The 22,778-nt window shown below is 33.7% G+C and overlaps 2 protein-coding genes across 2 annotated transcripts in view; one reads left to right on the forward strand and one right to left on the reverse strand.

The window, feature by feature from the left end:
• LOC147812696 (disorganized muscle protein 1-like) overlaps positions 1-17,383 on the reverse strand; it is a 50,911-nt gene extending 33,528 nt beyond the window's left edge. The window contains exon 1 of the mRNA XM_087158576.1: positions 17,241-17,383. The gene's annotated coding sequence lies outside the window, so the exon portion shown is untranslated. The remainder of the gene's footprint in view (positions 1-17,240) is intronic.
• Positions 12,084-12,884, forward strand: LOC147812697 (uncharacterized). The gene has a single exon (XM_087158514.1). The coding sequence runs from the start codon at positions 12,084-12,086 to the stop codon at positions 12,882-12,884; it is 801 nt and encodes a 266-aa protein (XP_087014640.1).
• Positions 17,384-22,778: the final 5,395 nt, after the last annotated feature.

Consider the following 22,778-nt stretch of genomic DNA (forward strand, 5'->3'; position numbering starts at 1 on the left):
CAAGTCAAATGAAAGCAGACATTAGAAAAAATTTCTATTTTTTAATGATCGAGTTAATCACTCTCATTGCTTAATAAAGGTTTCCCCTCCACACAGTCTTTACCAGATAAAGACTAAAAAAGTTTGGATTTTTTTGGAGTTTTCGAGGCAATCATTTTCATTGAGGATGAAGCACGCTTTCAACCAGATGAGGTAATCCCATATCAAATTATAAATGTAAATTAAAAGTATTAGTTCGATGTTTGATCACAGAAATTAGTTCAGAAATGACCACCCAATGTTTTGCCCAGCCGATTTTGACTCGATGGCACGCAAGTAGTAGAAAGGGCGATGTGCCATAAAATTCTAATGCCGAGGCACAATGCTGCCACGAAACTTTGTATCGACGCAGCTAAATATAAAGGGAAACAGGGTCATTGAAATAAAACTATTTTTAAAAAATCACTTTTAATTGTGGGAAACGGTTTCCTTTATAATACTTCCGGAGAAAGCCATGATAGCCTGGTTGGAATCGTTTTTGTGAGAACGGGAATTTTAATCCAGCCGGTCGAAGAATCCCGTCTATTAAATGGTAACTGGTGCAACGTGAAATCTGTTGGGGTCATAAGGTCCTCCATGTCCTTATAATAAATCAGTACCTCTGGAGGTACTGCTGAAAGAGTTCCCTTGTCTTCTGGATTGGGTTCAAACTTACAAGGCTACGGAGTTGAACATTGTAACGTCATGAACTCCAATTTGGAAGGGCAGTTCAACGACGGTTATGAAATAAAACATAAATAACACTAAAAATAAACTTGCATTCGAGCAGAATATATAAATTATTGTATCGTTTTTTCGACTGTCATATTTTCCGAATACATTTCGGAAGTTTTATACAACTATCAAAAGACTTAAAATGGTTTCATTTTAAATGTATAACTCTGGAGTTGAATAAATTAGTTTTTATATGAGGATTCGCTTGTTTGTTGATATTCGCAATAAAATAGAAACGATATACTCACAAATAGAATTTAGGAATAGAAGAGCTTTAAAGAAAGGAAGCGATTGCTTCATACGCTAAAACATATGCATGGTTCATAAAATGTGGGAAACTTTTTAAGTTTTGTTTTTGTTACGCTTTATCAAAATAAAATTTTATATAATTTTAAAAGATTAAAATATTGCTTTTGCTGGAATTGGATTAAAATCGACCAGCATTCCATGGTAACCCCCCCCCCCCCAAAAAAAAAAACAAATGGTTAAGACTAAGGAATGTGACGGTTATTCAACTGGGTTCTGCAAAATAAGTTTATTACCCGAATTTTATCGAGAAATACACACCAATAATTCCTAAAAACATCAGTTACTTAAGGTGACAGAATTTTAATACCATGTTTGGAGATCAGCTCATATTGAATGATGAAAACTAAATGAACGATAATCGAGTCATAATTACGTAAGAGACAACACATTCTGGTGGGTGGAGAGTCAAAATTTAACGAAACAAACTTTTAACATGCATCGATCGATAATGTATCTAACGGAATCTCTTATTTAAACATTATTGAAGATTTATTTTCTAGTCCTATTTTAACATGCCGTCATGAGCCGTGGTGGCTCAGGGGAAAGAGCACTCGCCCCCCGATAAGGTGAACCCGGGTTCGATCAAGCAATGGTGGATCGATACGAATTCCGCATCCAGCTTGCACCGACCATCGTGCTACCGTGAAATATCCTCAGGGATAGATAGATCATGGGTTCGAGTCCTCTTGCCGTCTAACCGTCAGGCTAATCGTGGGACATTCTCGTGGTCTTCCTCTCCATGTAACGCAAATGCGGATTAGTTCCTTCATACAGTCCTAACCTTCTCCCAATACTTGATCCAGTAGTAGTCTTAGTGTGTTTTGAATTGGATTCAAAATGAGAAGGACATGAGCAGTCGTCCATCAAAATCTATTCAACGACTTTTTAAATACAGCAGTCCTCTCCGCTTAGCGGTCTTTCCATATTATTAGATAGGAAAATAGTGAATTGGGAAAAAGCAACCCCATTTTGCTAAGCCGTCAGTGGGTTAAGGCACGCGTCATAACGAGTCAGTTGTTTTAATGAGAGCTTCTCTATTAGGGGAATTGATATTGTTGTAGTTCATTTACGACGCACTAGAGCTGCACAATGGGCTATTGGCGACGGCCTGGGAAACATCCCTGAGGATGATCCGAAGACATGCCATCGCAATTTTGATCCTCTGCAGAGGGGATGGCACCCCCGCTTCGGTAGCCCGACGACCTGCACGCGAAGTCGAGCACTTTACGGTAGAACAGTTTAACGAGGACCCATACCGCACACCCTCGGTCCCTACGCAGACCGATCCAAGTGGTCCCCCACCCGCACACTGACCGCAGCCTGTGTTGCTTGACTTCAATGAACTGCTTTAAACCGTGTCTTAACGATCAGTCCGTCCCGTAGTGGACTGATCGTAAAGACACGGTTCCCAGCACATCACCGAAGTCAAGCATCACTGACTGCGGTCAGTGTGCGGGTGGGGGACCACTTGGATCGGTCTGCGTAGGGACCGAGGGTGTGCGGTATGGGTCCTCGTTAAACTGTTCTACCGTAAAGTGCTCGACTTCGCGTGCAGGTCGTCGGGCTACCGAAGCGGGGGTGCCATCCCCTCTGCAGAGGATCAAAATTGCGATGGCATGTCTTCGGATCATCCTCAGGGTTGTTTCCCAGGCCGTCGCCAATAGCCCATTGTGCAGCTCTAGTGCGACGTAAATGAACAAATCAATCAATAACGATCAGTCCACCACGGTACTTGAGAGAGTTGAACTGTCGCTATTATGGAGCAAACAAGTTCGCTAGTCACGCAAAGTTAATATTAGCGTTGAATTAGGGAAATAGTTTTTTTAAAAAATGGCCTTTTTAATGTTTAGAGGGGCCTCCCTGGCCGAGCGGTATCGCCGGCTAAACGATGTGCAAAGCGTGGGGGTAGCGGGTTCGAATCCCGCCGTAACCCAGGATGTATTCTTCGTGATGTCCTTCTCTGAATTGTTCTATCTGTATTTCTACTTGACAAAGGTGTATAAGCCTAAATTGAGCTCACAAGCCTGCAAATGTATGTAATTTCAATAAAGCATTGTTTAGATATTCATAGAGATCTCGATCGAAAGTAGAAATAGGTAATAAATTTTAGAAAATTATAACTGGGAGCCTGTAACTGGATCTCGTTCATGTGAGGTAAATACTCATTTAATTATAGTTTATTTACTTATATATGTAGTATATAAACGATTTTAAGTTGTCAGAATTTGTCTTTGAATGTTTGTTTTTGTCTGTTTCTTTTTTTTTTAAAAAATAAATAAGCGAATAATTTTTGAGGATTACTCGAATTGTACAGTTCGAACCGTGTATCAAATATAAGAATTTTCATCGACAACTGGATTTATTAAGTAAATATCTATTTGAAATATGACAGCAACATTTAGTACTTTATTTGACGATTTTGAGTGTTTGTGAGTTATAAAACTAGTCAATAAAGGCAAGCGATTGGCTGAATAAATATTCGCCAAACTTATCACCAAGTTTTTTATTCACTTTTAAGTGTTTTGTTAAAAATAAATATTTGCCTGTTTCTTATTGTATTCCATTTTGATTCAGATAATTAGTTTTTTTTAATCCCCTCTCGTTTCATATCTCGAGGAAATATATTGCTTAAATAGTTTGTTTACATTTGTCATAAGAAATCCATTTAATATTTGAACTTTCATGCGTTTTTCGAGTCTATTAATGTTATTTAATTTTTGTAAAATTCTAAAATTGCTAAAACAATTATTTTCTGTTGTAGAAAAGTAAATGGGAGTGTGTTTACAAAATACAAACTAGTTTTTAATTTTATAATTATTAAGGAAACAAAATTGTGTATAAACTGTTTCTATCTAGTAATGAATATGATTTTTATTTTAAACTAGCCGCCTAAGGCGGCCAGCTGTCCGCCACGCTAAAGGTTTTAACAAATAAAGTTTTTTAAGACATAGCAGAAAATCAGAATATTAGTGGACAATTAAAGTGTTCCTGTCCTGCAATTTTGTCTTCATATCCAGATGAACAGCGACAAATATATCAAATCGAAGCGTTCTATTTACGTATCGAATATGTTACCACATTTTTAATACAAAAGTTAAACTTTTCTCCACTTTGATAAATGCATACTAATGCGAACCTTGCAATTAAATTATTAATTCCTTCGTATATTATTGGTTTAAGTTGTCGAAAATTAATATTTCAATTGTAAGGTTCGCATTAGCATACATTTATAAGAGTGGAGAAAAGTATATACATTTTTTAATATGGCTCTTTGAAGACGAAAAAGCATAGATTTTCTTACAAAATGACTGATAACTAAAAAACTAATCCAAATTTTTGAAAAAGAAAAAAAATACTTCTTTATTATGTCAAAACACAATTATGTGCCGAGTTTCGTGCCTGGGCGAGGCTTCTAGGGAGATATATTGTGATTACAGACAGACACACAGCCGCGTTTATTATTATGTATAGATGTATAGATATAGATTGTAGTAATAAAAAAATATTGTAAGGAATTTGTACAGGTGTAAAACAAATTTTTCGAAAAACAATGTAAATCAATATACGCAAACACGCTTTTCTTTATGGAATGTCCTATTTGAGGTGAGCGTCGTTTTCAGCGAAAAGTTGCCAAATCTCTGGGGAAAAAAAGTTTGGGCGGACAAGTCGACTTTTCTAATTGAGGTGCTCTAGTTTAAACAAGTTTTGTTTTTACAAGTTGTTCGCCTCATAGCTAATTTTTCTACAGAGAGACTGAAAAATTACTTTATTTAATAAATAAAAATCGGAAATTGAAATACATTTCAAGATGTCTTTATCCAAGCAGGATTTACTACAGATAAGTCTATAATTAAATGAAGAATTTGTTTGGTTTGTGGTAGACTCTAAGAATGCAAAATGACGCTAAATGAGTACAAATGATGAAACCCAATTTTTGATTTTTAAGTTTAGGAACATTGATTTAGAGAAAACCATTGCTTTAATTAGAATTAAATTAAGTTTTGTCATTCAGTTTTGTCATTAAAGATATGTATCATTAAGTTGTTTAATGCGCGTTCAGTAATACTGTTTTATTCGTTGTTCTCTTAGGTGGACTACGTCACCAAAATAGAGTTTGTAAGGTTGTCCGGAACGAAGTGTTTTTATTTAACTTTATTTTGTTTATAGTTATACTTACAAACTCAAGAACTAAATAATTTACAATCGACGGTAAACTAAGTTTTGTATTGAAAAGCAAAATGAATGAGGAAAAGCATTTGTTGGGGAGTAACATAGCAATATGACAACTGTTGTTAAACAGACGACCCAATTTTCTGCGTTTACGAATACTCCGTAGCCTTGTCATTTTGAACCTAGTCCAGAAGACAAGGGAACTCCTGGATCAAGTATTGGGAGAAATTTGTTTACATGAAGGACTTTTTGAAGGAACTCACCCGCATTTGCGTTGCACTTAGAGGAAGACCACGAGAACCTCTGACAGTTAGCCTGACTCTGACTGCAAGGGGACTCTAACCCATGGTCCGTCTACCACTGAGGATATTTTACGTAAGCACCGTGGTCGGTGCAAGACGGAATTCATATGGACCAGCCATCGTCGAACGCTCTATCCCCTGAGCCATCACGACTCGACGATAATTTATTTTGGTAATAGTTATTAACTGAAGTAAATAAATAAGCTATGTACTAAAGAGCAATATGAATGGAGAACTCATTGGCTTAATAAGGGAGCTTCAAAAAGTGGCGAACTGACCGATGATGCTTAATTTTAGTAATAGACACTGCTGGCTTTATGGCATTTGGTGTCAAATATACTCTTGTATAAAGTATTTCATGAGTAAATTTGGAGAGTCCAACAGCACCGATACTTTACATTTTTAAGGCTAGAATGTTTTCAGCCCCTTGAAGATACTTGAAAAAGCTTGATATACTATATGAATGGGCATTATGCCGGATGACGGATCATTTTTATTTCAATGGTATGGTTTTGCTTTAACTAATAGCCACTGAGAACAAATAATAAACAAGTTAGAAATATTATTTGTTTTACCGTTGTTAAGTACTGATTTTCACCCTGTACTGAGAACGGACTCTTTCTTTCCTGCTCTCTCAAGTTCCCCACAAAATCTCTCTATTGTGATCGGTTTTCTTCAAGTGTGCTGCATTGTCCTGTCTTTGAGTGACAGTGCTTATCATCTTTTTTGAGCAGTTACGTTTAGGCGAAAAATGATAGCTCAGTTCTTTCCAGACATTTTTGTTGAATTCACTCAAATCAATTTAAAATTTATCTTTACAAAAATGTTGATTAGTATTAGTTTTTCTTCAGAAATATTATTTTATTGGCTTCAATTATTGTTTTCCATGAATTGAAAGAAATTTCCATGAATTCCATGAATTGAACAATATTGTAGTTTTCTAGCGATACGAATTGTAACTAATTGCTACCAATTTTAAAAAACAGGGTTGTTGTTTTTTTATTTCTTTTTATTTTAATGATTTTTATTATTGATTTATTATTATTTTAATTGATTTATTATTATTTCAATTGATTTATTATTATTTTAATTGATTTATTATTATTTTAATTGATTTATTATTATTTCAATTGATTTATTATTATTTTACTAGTGGACTGCGCCCCCTGCTCGCTAACGCTGGCCAACCCCCGAAAATTGTTACGCAATCTTATATGGTTTGTTTCGCTCGCTACTAACTTAAAATTTTGTGCATTTGCAATGCACCTATGAATTCAAAACAATCATTCAAATCCATATAAAAAAAATTTTTTTTTTTTAAAAATTACATCTCTTTAGTAAATACCAAGTCATTAAAATAAATTTGAATTCAAATAAATGACATGTAATTCGTTAAACCTATTAGAAATGTGCTATAGTATAATTCGTGATATAAATCAAAAATCGTCAAATAAATTCGTAATGTATAAATTCGTGAAAAAAAAAGCGCTTTCGACGAAATACTAAAATAGAGATCTATCGACAAAGACTACTCACTTCTGCCCAACTTAATAGTATGAGATTGCCGCAGCTGATGCTCTCTGGTTACTTCAGTTTCCATTTTTAAAAGCGCTATATGTTGAGCCACCTCAGCTAGATTTGGCATGTAACATTTTTATCGGCAATCATGGGTCGATTCGCCGTGTAAGAGAAATAGTAACGTAAACAAAGCAAACGTTGCCACCGGCGGAAAAGAAATGCAGCCAAAATTTGGGAGCCACGTAAGAGAATTATACATATTAGATTATTATTTTAATGATTTTAGAGCCGTGGTGGCTCAGGGGAAAGAGCTCTCGCCTCCCAATGAGGAAACCCGGATTCGATCCCAGCGACTGCGGGTCGATTCGAATTCCGCACCCAAATCGCACCGACCACAGTGCTGACGTAAAATGTCCGCAATGGCAGCCGAATCATGGGTTTGAGTCCCTTTGCCGTCAGGCTAACCGAGGGAGGCTTTCATGGTTTTGTAAATTCAGGTGATTTCCCTCAAAAAGTCCTCCACGAAAGGCGATTTTCGCCCAATACTTGATAAATACTTGATAAAGGAGTTCCCTTGTCTTCTGCATTGGGTTCAAAATGACACGGAGTTGCACATGAGCAATCGTAAACCCAAAAATTTGGGTCGGCTGTTCAACGACGGTTATAAAATAAAAATAAAATTATTTCTTTTAAAATATATTAAACTCGCATTAGTTTATATTTCGTTTTTTAAAAAATGCAAAATTAAAGAACATTTAAATACTACAAATAGCAATCATTTACAAACTGAAGACAAATAATTATGTATGCAAAATAGATAAAGTTCGATGCCGGGCATAGTCGATTCAACCTTTCATCTCGATAAAATGAGTACCAAACATGCACTGGGCTGACCATCCAACCGGAACCTCTGCTCTTGCAATCCCGAGCCCTCTTTGTTCCGCAGCGCCACTCCAATTTAAAATAGATTTTAAAAAAATTCTACTGATGGAATATAATTTCAATTCTGATAATGAGTCTACTCATAATCTGTTCTGAAACTAACTGAATTATAAAATGGGAGTTATCTACATTTTTCTTCCAAATATTAAGTTTATTTATCGAAAATAAAACAACTCCTTGAAAAGAAGTTATTAAAAAAACTACGTGCCTTAATAAAAACGATTTAACAATACCAGGATTTTAAACTACACGAAAAAAACGCATTCTCTCACAATCAACAGAACTATTTGATTTTGAAAATCATTGATTGAGAAAAATTATTTTAAAAAAAACATTTTTGAAAAATAATTTTAAAAAAACTAAAAAGTATATATTAAAAAGCCAGAACTCATCATCAGCTCATTTTTATTATCACTATTTTGTTTCAATTCTATTTTGAGTGCTCCTCACACTATTGTACTTATATATATTATTTTGCTTTGGCTTTATTGATACAATCTTAGAAAGCACTCCTTTTAGCGGATGCAATCGTGTGAGCTAATGATGAAAGTATACCTTTTTAGTAATTAGTAATTATATATTTTCTATAATCATATTAATCGTTTTAGTGGTTATATTACTAAAACTGTTATATATATATATATATATATATATATATATATATATATATATATATATATATATATATATATATATATATATATATATATATCCAGGCTTCTATAAAGCTAAATTTGAAAAAAAAAAACCAGAAGATTAGCTCTATGCTTTAATTCCACTTTAACATTTCCATAAAAGATGTCTTCTTAGTTCTTAAAAAAAAATTTTTTTAAAGAATTATAACTTTAGTCTTTTAGAATTTAAAAACTGAATTGAATTGATCGCAATTTTTAATTTTAAGGAAAATTCGTTTGCAAGAAATAAAAAATGACGGCATGCGGGGTAGGTTGTTTTGATTTGATACTTATCCATTTCGTATTGTGTTGAAAATAGTTAAAAGTTATTGAATTGAAATAGTTTCGATTTGGACATTTAATTGTTTCATGTTGTGTCGAATTAGGGTTGATGCGTAGGAAATTATTGAAATGGTAAAATTGTGTTGTTTATGTTTGATATATATACTTTCGTTTTTAATAAGTACTAGTTTGAATTTATAGTGTTTGTATTTTCTGAACCACATATGCTTCAAAAATTGTTGGATTTGTTTGTGCTTATTAATATCTGAAAAGGAATATAAATTTAGTAATGGCTGAAAAGAAAGAGTTGGATAAGTTAAAAAAGCAACGCACCTCACATAGAGGACAAGTTACTTAATTACAAAAATTAAAACTTGTTTAGAAGAGCAGGGAATTGAAATCGATGAATTCGAAAGTCCGTTGGTCCAATTGCAAACCAAAGACGATCAAATCAATTCTTCAGATGTTAAAATCGAAAATCTTTTAGATATCGATGATATTGAATCAGAAATAGAAAAAATTGATGAATATAACGAAGAAATAGTTTTTACTACTGTTAAATTAAAAAACAAAATAAAATCGTTGCAATCGAATAGCGTGATTGAAAATAAATATAATAATGTGCAAGAAAATCCTGTGAATCATAGTGGATCAAATATAAGAGCAAAATTGCCTAAATTAAAAATTCAAACTTATTATGGCAATCCATCAGAGTATTTGAATTTCTGGAATCAATATGAAAATTCAATTGATAAAAATACTTCTCTCTCAGATGTTGAAAAATTTTCATATTTATTTACATGTCTTGGCGGTGAGGCACTTTCTTGCATTAAAGGTTTTGCGATAACAGAAAACAACTATAAACCAACTCTTCAATTCAAGATACATTCCGTCAAAAAGATGGGTTAATTAACGCCCATATGTCTAAACTGTTAAATATGACCCCTTTGAAAATTTCGTCTAATTTGCAGGAATTAAAGAATCTTTATTTTAAATGTCAAACTCAAATTCGTTCTCTTGAAAGTTTAGGTGTAAAATCGGAAACGTATTGTGTAATGCTTAGTGCAATCATTTTGAAACTATTTCCCAGTCATCTTATTTTAGAATTTAGTAAACAGCAAATTTCAAGTACTAATCATGATCTAAATCGGCGGTTTCTAACTGGCGGCCCGGGGGCCGCATCCGGCCCGCGAAGCCCTTTTTTGAGGCCGGCGGACTAAAATATATTAGTTGCAATTTTTTTGCAGACAATTTTCGTAAAAAATCTATATGGGTTTAAAATACTTTTCTCGTTTATAGAAACCTAATTTCTTCGTTTCTGTGAAATTTAACATACCAACGGTGCAAAAAAATTTATTTTCTCGGGTTTTGCATTTAAGAAAATATTTATTCAAATACAAAAATAATGTTGCTCTTTTTTATTTCATATTTTTTGGTATTTTGTGAGTATAATTCAGCATGTGTGCATCAGAAATTTTCTCGAAGAAATTCTCCAATTTAGCTTTTTGAAACCACTCATTTTGGATGAAAATACATTTGTAAATATATTTGTACACACACATTTGTAAATTTTTAATTTAAGATGTAAATATCTATTCTCTGGTGATTGTAGCAGATAAACCTCAATTTTTTCATTAAACATTTTGTGTGGTACTATGTAAGTTTTAATACCAAACTTTTTGAAGTTTTATATCTTAACAATTAGATATCTGTCGCACATTAACTGTTTAATACATAGGTGCACATTAAAGTTATTGTAGCCCGAACTTTTATCATTTATTCAATATCTTTTCAAATATTATTAGTAACAATTAAGTATTTTTAAAAATCTACTTCTTATTTTAATTTGTAATTCAATACTTTTGTTTTGTACAACTTGGTAAAAAGTTGACAGTAATATTTAATGTTCCTTCAAACATAAAAGAGTCCTACATGAAATTTTGATAAAGTTGCGGCCCGCCATTTGATTTGTGTCTTTAATTGTGGCCCCCGCCTCATGCAAGTTGGAAACCCCTGATCTAAATGAATTAATGAGATTTTTGCATAACGCTATCATCGCTATAGAGAGCTTTTCACTTGCTGGCGGTTTCCCCCCCCTTCGCCTCGCCTGGCGTCGAATTTCCAATCAAAACAATTTTCTCGTAAATATAACGGTGGCTTTCGGAATCGGAATAAATTTATATCCTCTGCGAAAGAATTGCTGACTAATGCAGCTTCAAATGGTTGTATATTTTGTAATCAAAATCATTTGAGTTCTTAATATGAGAATTTGAAAGCTCAAAATAAAAGAGAGAAATTATTACGCGAAAGAAGATGCTTATTATGTTGTAATGATAATTGTTTTGTTAAAAATTGTAAAGGCCCCGCTTGTTCTTTTTGTAATGGTAGGCATGCCCGCGCAATATGTTTTAAATTAGAAAACTCTAAAAAGGATTAGGATGAGGGCGAGTCGGAAAAAAAAAACAAAATGAAGAGAAAAAATGAAATAAATTGTATCCACTTTTTCGAATCATTTAGGGAATAAAAATGGAGGGATTTTGTTGCAATGTGTAAAGGCAGAAATTGTTGGCTCTAATTCTTCGGATTTAATATTTTCGTTGTTTGATAATGGCTCTGAACGCACTTTTGTTAAAAAATGTGTTTCCGAAAGGTTAGGTTTAAAGGTTGTTGGGTTTGAAAAATTGAAAATTTATAGTTTTGGCGCTGAGAATCCTAAGTTGCAGGTTTGTTGCAAAGTGGAGGTTAAGTTGCGAAACATTATCGAAGGTAAGGAAGTCGTGATTGAGGCATTGAAGATGACGAAATTTCAAGAGCGCCAATTCATGTTCCTGATAAAAGTGTTTGCTCTGAGATGAAGGCTAGGTGACTTGAGTTGACGTTTAATACTAATGAGTTGTCCAGTGAATGTAGGATCTCGTAGTTAGTTGGATCGGATTATTATTGGGATTTGACTGAGAGATTTCAAAGGTTTAATTCATCTTTAGTTGCTCTTGAAACAGTTTTTGGATGGTCCCTTCAAGGTAGATGTGAAGGTTCAATTGAGTCCGCATCGTTTAATTTCGTTTTTAGTGAGAATGATTCAATCTCTTCGGAGCTTAGCCGCTTTTGGGAATTGGAAATAGAGACTTTAGGTATGAAAGAACAAGATCTTCTGAGGGAATTTAATGATTCGATTCAATTTGTTGACAACAGATATTGTGTTAAGTTGCCTTGGATAGAAGGGAAGCAAGAAAAGTTGGTGAGCAATAGGGAGGTGGCATTAAAACGTTTTAATAGTTTGGTCAAGAGGTTTAAGAGAGATCCATCTTTGTATAAGGAGTATCGGGAGGTTGTAGACGATTATCTTAAAGAGGGAATAGTTGAATTGTCAGATGATTTAATTAATGAATCTACATTTTATTTGCCCCACCATGCTGTCATTCGCGAAGATAAAACAAGTAGTCGCCTGAGAATAGTGTTTGATGGTACAGCTCATGCAGAGGAAGAATACTCACTCAATGATTGTCTTTATACTGGAATGAACTTATATCCTAACTTGTTCGAGCTTTTGTTGCGATTTAGACAAAATGCTATAGCATATACAGCTGATGTTAAACATGCATATTTACAAATTTTGATAGACTCAGATGATCGACGATTTACCAAATTTTTCTGGATTGAAGACCTCAATTCTGACAAGCGTTGTGTACTAAACTTCACTAGAGTGCTATTTGGACTGAAACCAAGTCCTTACCTGCATGAAGCAACTCTTAAGTACCATTTTGAAAGGTACCAAAATTTGTTCCCAGAAACTTGTGAAGTGTTAAGAAATTCGTTTTGGGTCCATGATCTCGTTGGAGGAACTGATAATTTAGAAACGGCGCAGGAAAAACAGCACCGGAAGTGTAGAAATAATGAAGAAATCTGGAATGGTGCTTGGAAAATGGCAAACTAACTCGATACCACTCCATGAGATGTACAAAAGATCTGGCAGAGAAACTGATGACTCAAATGGCATAAGTGGAAATGGTGTACCAAGTAAAGTTCTAGGACTAGCTTGGAATCCTGATAAAGATATAATCTTTTTTGACGTCAGAAAGTTAAAAGACATTGATGTCAATGGTAGCAGTACCAAGCGATTTGTATTACACCTTCTGGGTCGCATTTTCGATCCCATTGGCTACGTTGGTCCTTTCATTACGAGACTGAAAATTCTTATCCAAGAATTGTTGGCTGCTAATATTGAACTTTCACCTTTACTGGACTACAAGTGGCAGTTGTGGTGCAGTGAAATCGAACATTTGAACAAGATATTCATTCCTAGACATTATTTTTCAGGATTAACATTATGTGATTTTATTTCATTTGATATTCTTTTTTCTTCAGATGCTTCCATGAATGCCTATGGCTGTGTGATCTACTTAAGAGGAATTACTCGAGAAAACCGAGTGATTACTAGCTTTATATGTTCCAAGAGTAGGGTTGCTCCTATTAAGTCTATCACATTGCCACGTTTAGAATTGTTAGGATGTTTATTGTTCGCTAGGTTAGTTAAACAAGTTAGTAAATGTTTAAAATTTAAACTACTCATCACTATTGGACAGATTCAACCATATGCATGTATTGGATTAAGAGAGAGGTTAATAACTACAAAACTTTTGTTAAAAATAGAGTAAATGAAATTCAAAATTTAACTGAACAAACCAAATGGTCTCATTGTCCTGGAAAAGAAAATCCTGCAGATATCCTTTCAAGGGGTATTTCTGCTTCGGACTTAGTCAAAAATTAGTTGTGGTGGTATGGACCACCTCGGCTGAATCAACCTAGTGAGTTTTGGCCTTGTAAAATTGAAAATGAGAAACCCATTGGAGATTTAGAATTAAGAAAAGAATGTGAAATTATCTCCCAATATAAATGTACAGTGCTTGATTCAGAATTTGTGTTAGATTTAAGTAAATATAGTAACTTAGATAGAGTGTTAAAAATTACAGTACTGGTTAAAAGATTCGTCAACAAGCTCAAAAAATTACCAGTTGAGTTGGGATCTTACACTGCAACTGAGTTCTCAGAAGCTGAGATGAACTGGATAAGGTATGAGCAAAGTCTTGTCTACTCTTCTGAATTGGAATGCATTAAAAATGGTAAACAGGTATCTAAAAAGTCGTCTCTTTATTATTTCGCCCCATTTTTAGATAAAAATAATGTTTTTTCGGGTAAGGGGAAGGCTAGAAGAAAATGAATTTTCAGATAGCGAGATTCATCCAATTCTTTTACCTAAAAAGTTAAAATTTACTGAATTACTAATTTCGAGAGAACATAAAAGGGTTTGTCACGGTGTGATGTCAGCTACCCTCGCAAAAATTCGCAGTGCATTTTGGATTCCGAAGGGTAGACAAATAGCGAAAAGTGTTTTAAAAAACTTGTCTCATATGCAAAAGGTACTTTTTGAAACCTGCAGAACAAATTACTGCACAATTACCAAAGACTAGAGTTTTTGAAAAAAACCCTTTTACTGTTACTGGAATTGATTTTACATTTCTGTTACTTTGTTACTTTTTTGTTCGTTCTGGTAAAGATATTAATCAAAAATCTTATATAACCTTGTTTACATGTGCTGTTACAAGGGCTGCTCATATTGAATTGGTAACTGATATGACAACAAAAAACTTTATTTTAACATAGTACAGATGGGGTGTGTTGAGAATATTCGTATAAAGAAGTGCTCGAGCAGCGCCCTCTATGTAACTGCAATATAAACGCATTATATCATGAGTGTCTGTGTTAATCTGTATATGTTTGTGTTACGTCCTAATAAATGTTTCCAAATGTAACAATTCGTTTGTCAATTCGAAAGTAATTAGTTTCGTAACACAGCCCATTGCATATTCCATCCAGTGCTCATACAATACACTATCTTTCACTCAAAATATTGGACTCAAAAATCTATACTGAATTCATGTTAAAATATTCCATATGTGTTTTTTTGTTTTTTTGATGCAACAAAAAAAAATATGTAAAATAAGAAGAATTTCTCAATTTACAGTAAAAAAAAATAGTTTTGAGAAATAAAAGAGTAAAAAACACATTTAAAAATACTACTTCAATGACTGTTTTTTTTTTGGTGCCGGTTTTTAAGGAATTTAGACTAGTGACATATTTTTATTATTTGTCACAAATATGTGTTTTTGTGTAATGCTAAAATGTTATTTCACCGATATTTTATGTACTTCTAAGCAATTGATTGAAATAATTTTCATAAAAATAACTGACAATAATTTCGTAATAAATCGATATTACAAAAAAAAATTGTTTTTCAAAAGATTCCTCATGTCTAAAACGTTGCGCAGAATTAATTCTCATAATACAAGTCATAAAAATTCGCAATCAAAATGAAGTGGTTTCTACACTATTAGAGTTCATACATAGGACAATCTTGGCACAATGTGTCAGATTTCGACCCAAAGGAACAAAAGCTTTCTATTGGGTAATAGATTAAAAATAGTTTTCGACCTTTTGTTAACGGCTGGTACAACCGTAGGCAAAGGGTTAAATTCTATAAACATTATTTCTGACGCTAGTTATTTTAATTTCGATTCAGATTGAATAGGATTAATGGTTCTATTAAACAGTATTTACAGTAATATTAAACCGTGTTAACATTAAAGAGTGTTTTTTAAGCCTCTAGTAATGAGTAGTTTTAAAAAACCATGTGAAGAATGAAATCAGTATAAATTGTTTCATTTCGAAATCAATATTAAACTAATTCTATCAAAAGAGTCTCCAACACTATTTACGAATGGAAGCTTAATTACCACCCTAGCTCCCTTTTCAACGAAAAAAAAAGGAAAGTTTTTTTTAAGTTATGAAAGCCTTCTCTAACGAAGTTAAACAATGCTCTTTTTATGTCAGTACATTTATTATTATTTTATGTTTTGTAAATAAAGAACGATTCACTCAGGTTTCTCGACTAGCTCTACAGTTTGTAACAATTCCTAATGTCATTCATGTTCATTCGCTCAACCAAATGCATTGTCCAGGGGGGGGGGCTGTCCACAAATAAAAAAGGGAATACTATTTGCCTTTTCTTCACCCTATCTCAAAACATAAAGCGCAACATTAGAATTCAAATTTTATTTTTAAATTTATTTTAATGACGTTTGTGAGTGTTTCGCTCGAAATTTTAATAGAAATAAATGAATGTCACTTGTATAAAAGAACAATCGAAAATGACAGTATCTTGAGATATTTTTCTTTCAATTTTATCTTTACTTTCGTGAATAAATTAAATTTAAAAAATATATATATATTAGTTTTTAAGTGTGATTTTACTTACCGTGTTCTGCTTATCTGAATAAAATCAAGAGCATTTCTTAAAGATAAATAAATATTTAAGATGTTATATATATGAAAATAACTCCCAATGAAAATGAAATTGTTTAACTGACAATCACTTGTAACACATCCAAAAATAAAAAGAGATATTTTCAATTTTTAACGAATGAAAACCCTTCATCAGTATCGATATTTTTAATACAAAATAAAACAAAATTAATACAAAATAAAATCAACTACAATGTCTGTAACAGATTTTTTTAAGAAAATAAATAAATAAACGAGAAAAATATATTCGATCAGATGTTTTTTTTTTTAAACCAAAATGTTCTTGTTGCTATCTATCCTGTTACACTTTTCCCTTTACGGACCCATCAAAATGCATTAAAATTTTAACTGATGACGTCACTTTCGGATAGCTAAAATCAGAGTCCATCGAAATTCCGACTCTAGCTACAGTGTGGCTCGCCTCCGCCACTTAAGTTCACACTGGGTAACGTTAAATGAGTAATACTTCCCAGGTGAAGTCCAAAAAAATACTTTCAATTGTTTCTCGACGCCATAGTGTCGATGCAGGTCCTGATCACCCCCTATACTATCCCCCCCCCACTACTTTCGAATGTGACGCACACACTACACGTTTCCTTCAACAAACTCATAATAATTTCCTTTCTTTTTTAGCCAACTTAAAAGAAAATTTCATTTTTTAAATGTATTTATTTGCATATTTAATGAATAGGGGGTAGTTTTGAAATGCATTATGAGGAATACTGACGCATATTATTTAGAATTATAATGCATTTATACGATCGTTATTTTCTTCATTTATGAGATAGTTGTCCTCTATTGAAATGGAGAAAATTTGTTCTCATTCGAAGTCATTTTGTCAATAATTCAAATAATAATTGAACTCATTCAGATAAAATGGATGCGATAAAATAATACAACTTATGCGCATTTTTCTACGCACTCCACCTACCTGTCATCGAATTCTGTTTTCAATGGTAATCCTATTCCTCAGGATAAAAAAGAAAAGAAATAATTTCACTACCACACACACAGATGATCTCTTTCGGGATGTTCTCAGTTCAGGAAGCCAAGTGGATCTGCCTCTTTCAACTGAGCAACACCATTGCACCCAACTATTTGCGTCATCTCTCCCTTCTTCTGCATCTCATTCGGGCAAGACGGACAACAAAAAAAGAAGAGAATCAGCTGAGATGGAAATTATACTCGCGGAAGAAAACTTTAAAAATGTAAGATTTGAAAGAGGATTTTTCACTTTTACTAAAAGCGTCGCTGCTCGTGGTTGTATCATCCATGGTCACATTTGTCGGAACATCGTGGGGATTCATTCTTAGCGGATACTATTCATCGCGTTATACTCGCGCAATATACTTTATATACTTAATATTTTTAACTATATTTTTAGCTTTTATGTAATGTACTAGAGGGCTGACAGACGCTCATCCTACCCCCATGATTTTTATTTTATTTTATAATCGTCGTTGAACAGCTCAACTACGTAGCCTTATCCTTTTGAACCCATTCCAGAAGACGAGGGAACTCCCGTATCGAGTAGTGTGAGAAATTTCCATTGTTTCAATTTGATGGCATGTTGTGAAAAATGGGCATTGCCTGAAATATCTTCGCCACACATTTTAGTTTAAACTACTCCATTCAAAAGAGAATTCTTTTAAATGACCTAAAGATCTAACAATTCCAAAGAAAAGCAGTCGTTAAATCTGCGCGAGTTATTAATCCTTATCGCCAACAGAAAGAGTTATTTTAATGGCCAACTCCAAATTCACATTTTATAACCGTCATTGAACAACGGACTTATTTTTTTGTCGGTTCGCGATTACCCATGTCCAACTACATAGCTTCGTCATTTTGAACCCAATCCAGAAGACAAGGGAACCCCTGTATCAAGTACTGTGAGAAATTTGCCTTTGTGGAGAACTTTTTGATGTAACTCACCCGCATTTGCGTTACATGGAGAGGAAGACAACAAGAACCTCCCACGATAAGCCCCATGATCTGTCTACCACTGAGGATATTTCACGTCAGCAATGCGGTCGGTGCGAGACGGATGTGGAATTCGTGACGACCAGCCATCACTGGGATTCGAACCAGGTTCATCTTATTGGAAGGTGAACGCATACGTACTAAAAAGAAGGTCTAAATATTTCCCTTATCTTCTAAGATCTAATAGTTTGTTGCGTCATCATATTTTTGAAATAACAATTAAAAGTATATTTTTATAACAAGTTCAAAACTGTAATTTAATGCTTACCAAACGAGCGAATGTATATTTTAAATACAGTTTTTGCATTGATCACTTTGTGTCCAGCAAGTTAAACCATTCAACGAATCTCTTTAATCGCAATTTAGATTAATGAAATTTGCACCGAAAAATGGGAAGATTACACACCGATTTAAATAACTTTATCTTAACGTGAGTTATTCTAATATTTAATAAAAACAATCCTCACAAACTCTTAATTTGGAAAAGTTAAAAATGTAATAATAACATTACTGTAAATACCTCTTATTTTGGGATATAAAAATATTTATAGGAAAACAATACCTTCATGACTTATATCAATTTCATGCTGCTGACAACCAAACCATAAGGAAATTAATGTGGGAGAACTGAATCCTTCCATGTGATTTTCTGACCAATGAAAATCCAATAACAACAAACTGCGACACCATCATTAGATTTTTATATAGAGTTCAATACTTAGGGCACTAAACTTTTAATACATCTACAAACCAATCTGTTACATTAAAAAATATCCATATTGACGCAACCACTTGATGTCATTTTCAGTGATTCAAACATGCCTCTAAAAATGTCACTTGCCTGGTTCTTCTACTAAGCTCCTCAATTGTGTCATTATATGTTTGTCGTATACACTACTCTACAGTAATGGAAGAGACACTTTCAGTTTTCGACATTTTTTTAAAATTCTCTGGAAACACTTAAAGGGTTATTTTGTAACTTTTGAGATGTTTAGTTCATGCAATTTTTCCAATGAAATATAAAGCTTTCAGTGGTTTGAGGGACCTAAAATGAATTACGAAAGAAAACAAATATTTTTGAACACCCTATACCAGAAAATCAAGCAATATACTTGTGACTTTTAACAATTACTATAGTTGTTATTTGTATTAAGTTTCATAAACCTAGAGTAAATATTTAAGGAAATATGCTCACTTTTATAAAAAAAAAAATTTGCCTTACGTTTTATTCATTATAACTTCATAGATACTCAATGGAACTAAATAAAACATTTCGTGCCATTTAAGATTAATTACAAAATTGCCGATTTAATATTTTTAAAAATTTGTCGAAAACTGCGCCAGTTATAAGTATTTAAGCTAGCTCTTTTCTTCTGCGCATTCTCTGAAAAAATTTTCGAAAGTTTTTTCAAAATTTTGCAGTGAATCGTATTTGTCAACTAATAAAAAAAAATTTGACTTGAATATCTGAAAAGTTCATAAAGTTTCATTAAATTTTTTAAGTAGTGTTTGTACTTTAAGGGGGGGGGGAAAGGTCGAAACGAAAAAAGGGTTTCTCACAAATTGTATCATAAGACAAAATTAATAAGATATGACCTTTCAATAATCATCTAAAAACTAAATTTTGATTGAACACGCAAATACTTTAATTGTGGTGATCTCCTTCCACACTGGTTTAATGAATCTTGTTTTGAATTTGAGCTTCTTTTTAAACAAACTTTTAAGATATTCAAATAAAGATTTTATCTTTAAGATACAATTCCCTTCAAAATTACGAAAAAAAATTTTTTTTTCTTTCTGCGTATGAGAAATATAAAAGAACTAGCTTAAATACTCATATCTTACGCAGTTTTTAACAATTATCTTTTTTTAAATTTCAAAACAATTTTAATTTTAAATTTCTTCAAAAAATTTCTTCCATTCAAATTGAATTTTTCATTGAAAGTTTCTTCCAAAATTCCATTGAATATTTACGAAGTTACAGCAAAAAAGTGTAAGACGAAAAAAATATTTTTCTTATAAAAATGTCCATATCTTCGTAAATATTTATTCCTTGTCATTAATACCACTTTTTTGTTTTATTTTCTGCCATAGGGTGTTCAAAAATATTTGTTTTCTTTTGTAATTTATTGTCGTACTTCCAAACTTCTGAAAGCTTTCAATATTATTTCTAAATATAAAAAAGTATGAACTAAACATCTCTAAAGTTACAAAATAATCCTTTAAGTATTTCTTGAGAAATTTAAAAATTAAAGGGGGTCTATAGATATATATATATATTATTATTTTTCTAATTTAGATAATCGTCTATATTATTATTAATATCAAAATGTTAGTTGATAAAGCTACAATAATTGTATTCAATATGAAACCAAATTGTTCAATGTTTTTGTGAACGTTTTAAAGAAGAAACAAACAATGATGAATGAAAGAAAAAAGCGAAGCATTCCAGGTGTTTGCTCAAATCTAACTCTTGGAAATCCTTTGGGTTGCAGAATGTGAATAATATTAGTAGGTAGACATTTATAAACTGTCATCATTAAGAATTGCATCATTGTTTTGTTTTCCATCTATAATTTCCTTCGTGCCAAAAATAAAATCTTTTTTTGAAAGAGGAAGGATGCGTTTGCTATTCATAGAGAGGTTCTATTTTTAAGCGCTCAAATGAGGTCACCTCTTTTCACATTTCCTGCTTTCAATTATACAACTTCTTAATAACCTTCAACCTCCTAGCCTTGTCATTTTGAACCCGATCCAGAAGACAAGGAAACCCCTGGAACAATCATTGGCATCCACTAGCCTCCGTGACATTCTTTTGGATGGAACAAACCCACATTGGAACGAAAAACAAGTAAACCTCTTATGGTTAGCCTGACATTATGACAAGTCCTTGATGGATCTATCACTGACGATGTTTTACGACAGCTCTGTGATCGGCACGAGTCGGGAGCGGAATTTGTCGGTGGGATTCGATCCCAGTTTACCTCATTAGAAGGCAAGCTCCCCTGAGCCACCATTTCTCAATTATCTTTCACAAGACCCTCCATTGTGAAGATTGGGCTTACCCACTCAACAATAGCCTCTCTGCTGTTTGTGGAAAAAGCAAAACTGACAGTGCCCTCGAGGTCCCTTAATGGATAGACAAATAATCATTACAAGAATTGAAAAGCACAGAAAAATGAAACGCCTACTTATCTGCTAGACCCCTTCTCTTTTGACAGAAAGGCTGCTGTGTGTTTGTAGTGCTGTCTTGCAAGCACACATTTCTTTTATTTTATTGCTTCTTTAGTCCCGCAGTGGACTGATCGTTAAGACACGGTTCCTAGCAGATCAAGCATCACTGGCTGCTGTCAGTGTGCGGGTGGGTGACCACTTGGATCAGTCTGCGCAGGGACCGAGGGTGTGCGGTATGGGTCCTCGTTAAACTGTGCTACTAATAAAGTGCTCTACTTCGCGTGCAGGTCGTCGGGCTACCGAAGCGAGGGGGCCATCCCCTCTGCAGAGGATCAAAATTGTGATGGCATGTCTTCGGATCATCCTCAAGGATGTATCCCAGACAGTCGCCCATAGCCCATTGTGCAGCTCTAGTGCGACGTAAATGAACAAATCAATTATTGCGTTTTATTATTTTTTTCCCCTGCTTTTATTGTTTGTTTGAATATCTAAATTTTGCAGTGTAATAATAGGAGAAAATAATAGAATATAAAAGGAAATGTCAAATTGATAGACTCATTTTCTGATATCAGCAGAAATTTGGACTTGATAAAACTTCCTACAAAAGACCGTCGGTCGAAAAAGTGCCTGCTACTACTATGTTTAACAAATTGCGTTTGAGAAACTACATAGAGCATGCGCAAGACTGAGGTGGCTCAGAGGATGGAGCACAGCCCTCGCCACCTCACGTGGTGTCCCAGGTTCGAATTCCACTGATGGTGTGTCGATATTAATTTTATTCGCAGCTTGTTCAGACCTCAGCGCTATTGTGTAAAATAGTCTCAGTGATAGAAGGCTAACCATGTAACGCATAGCTTTATTAGTTCCCTCTTCTTCTGGGTTGGGTTCAATATATAGTTACTAGAGCCAGGGTGGCTCTGAGACAAGAACGTTCTTTTTTCAATGAAGTGAAGATGGCTGGTCGATACGAATTCCGCATCCGACTTTCAACGACCACAATGCAGAACTAAAATATTCTCAGTGGTAGACGGATCGTGGGTTAGAGCTCCCTTGTCGTCGGGCTAACCGTGTAAGGTTTGCATGGCTTTCCTCTCCATGTAACGCAAATGCCGGGATAGTTCCATCAAAAAGTCCTGGACGAAGGCAAAATTCCTCCCAATACTTGAATCTGCAGTTCCCTCGTCTTCTGTATTGGGTTTAAAATGACAAGGCTACGGCATGAGTAGTCGCAAAATAAGAATGTTGTCGGCTATTCAACGAGGGCTGTAAAATAAAAAAAATATAGAGAATAAAAACCCACTCTTTAATTCTAACA

The sequence above is a fragment of the Parasteatoda tepidariorum genome, chromosome 3, assembly GCF_982258835.1.
Source record: "Parasteatoda tepidariorum strain Cologne lab strain chromosome 3, Ptep-v5.0, whole genome shotgun sequence".
In the NCBI taxonomy this organism is placed as follows: Eukaryota; Metazoa; Arthropoda; class Arachnida; order Araneae; family Theridiidae; genus Parasteatoda; species Parasteatoda tepidariorum.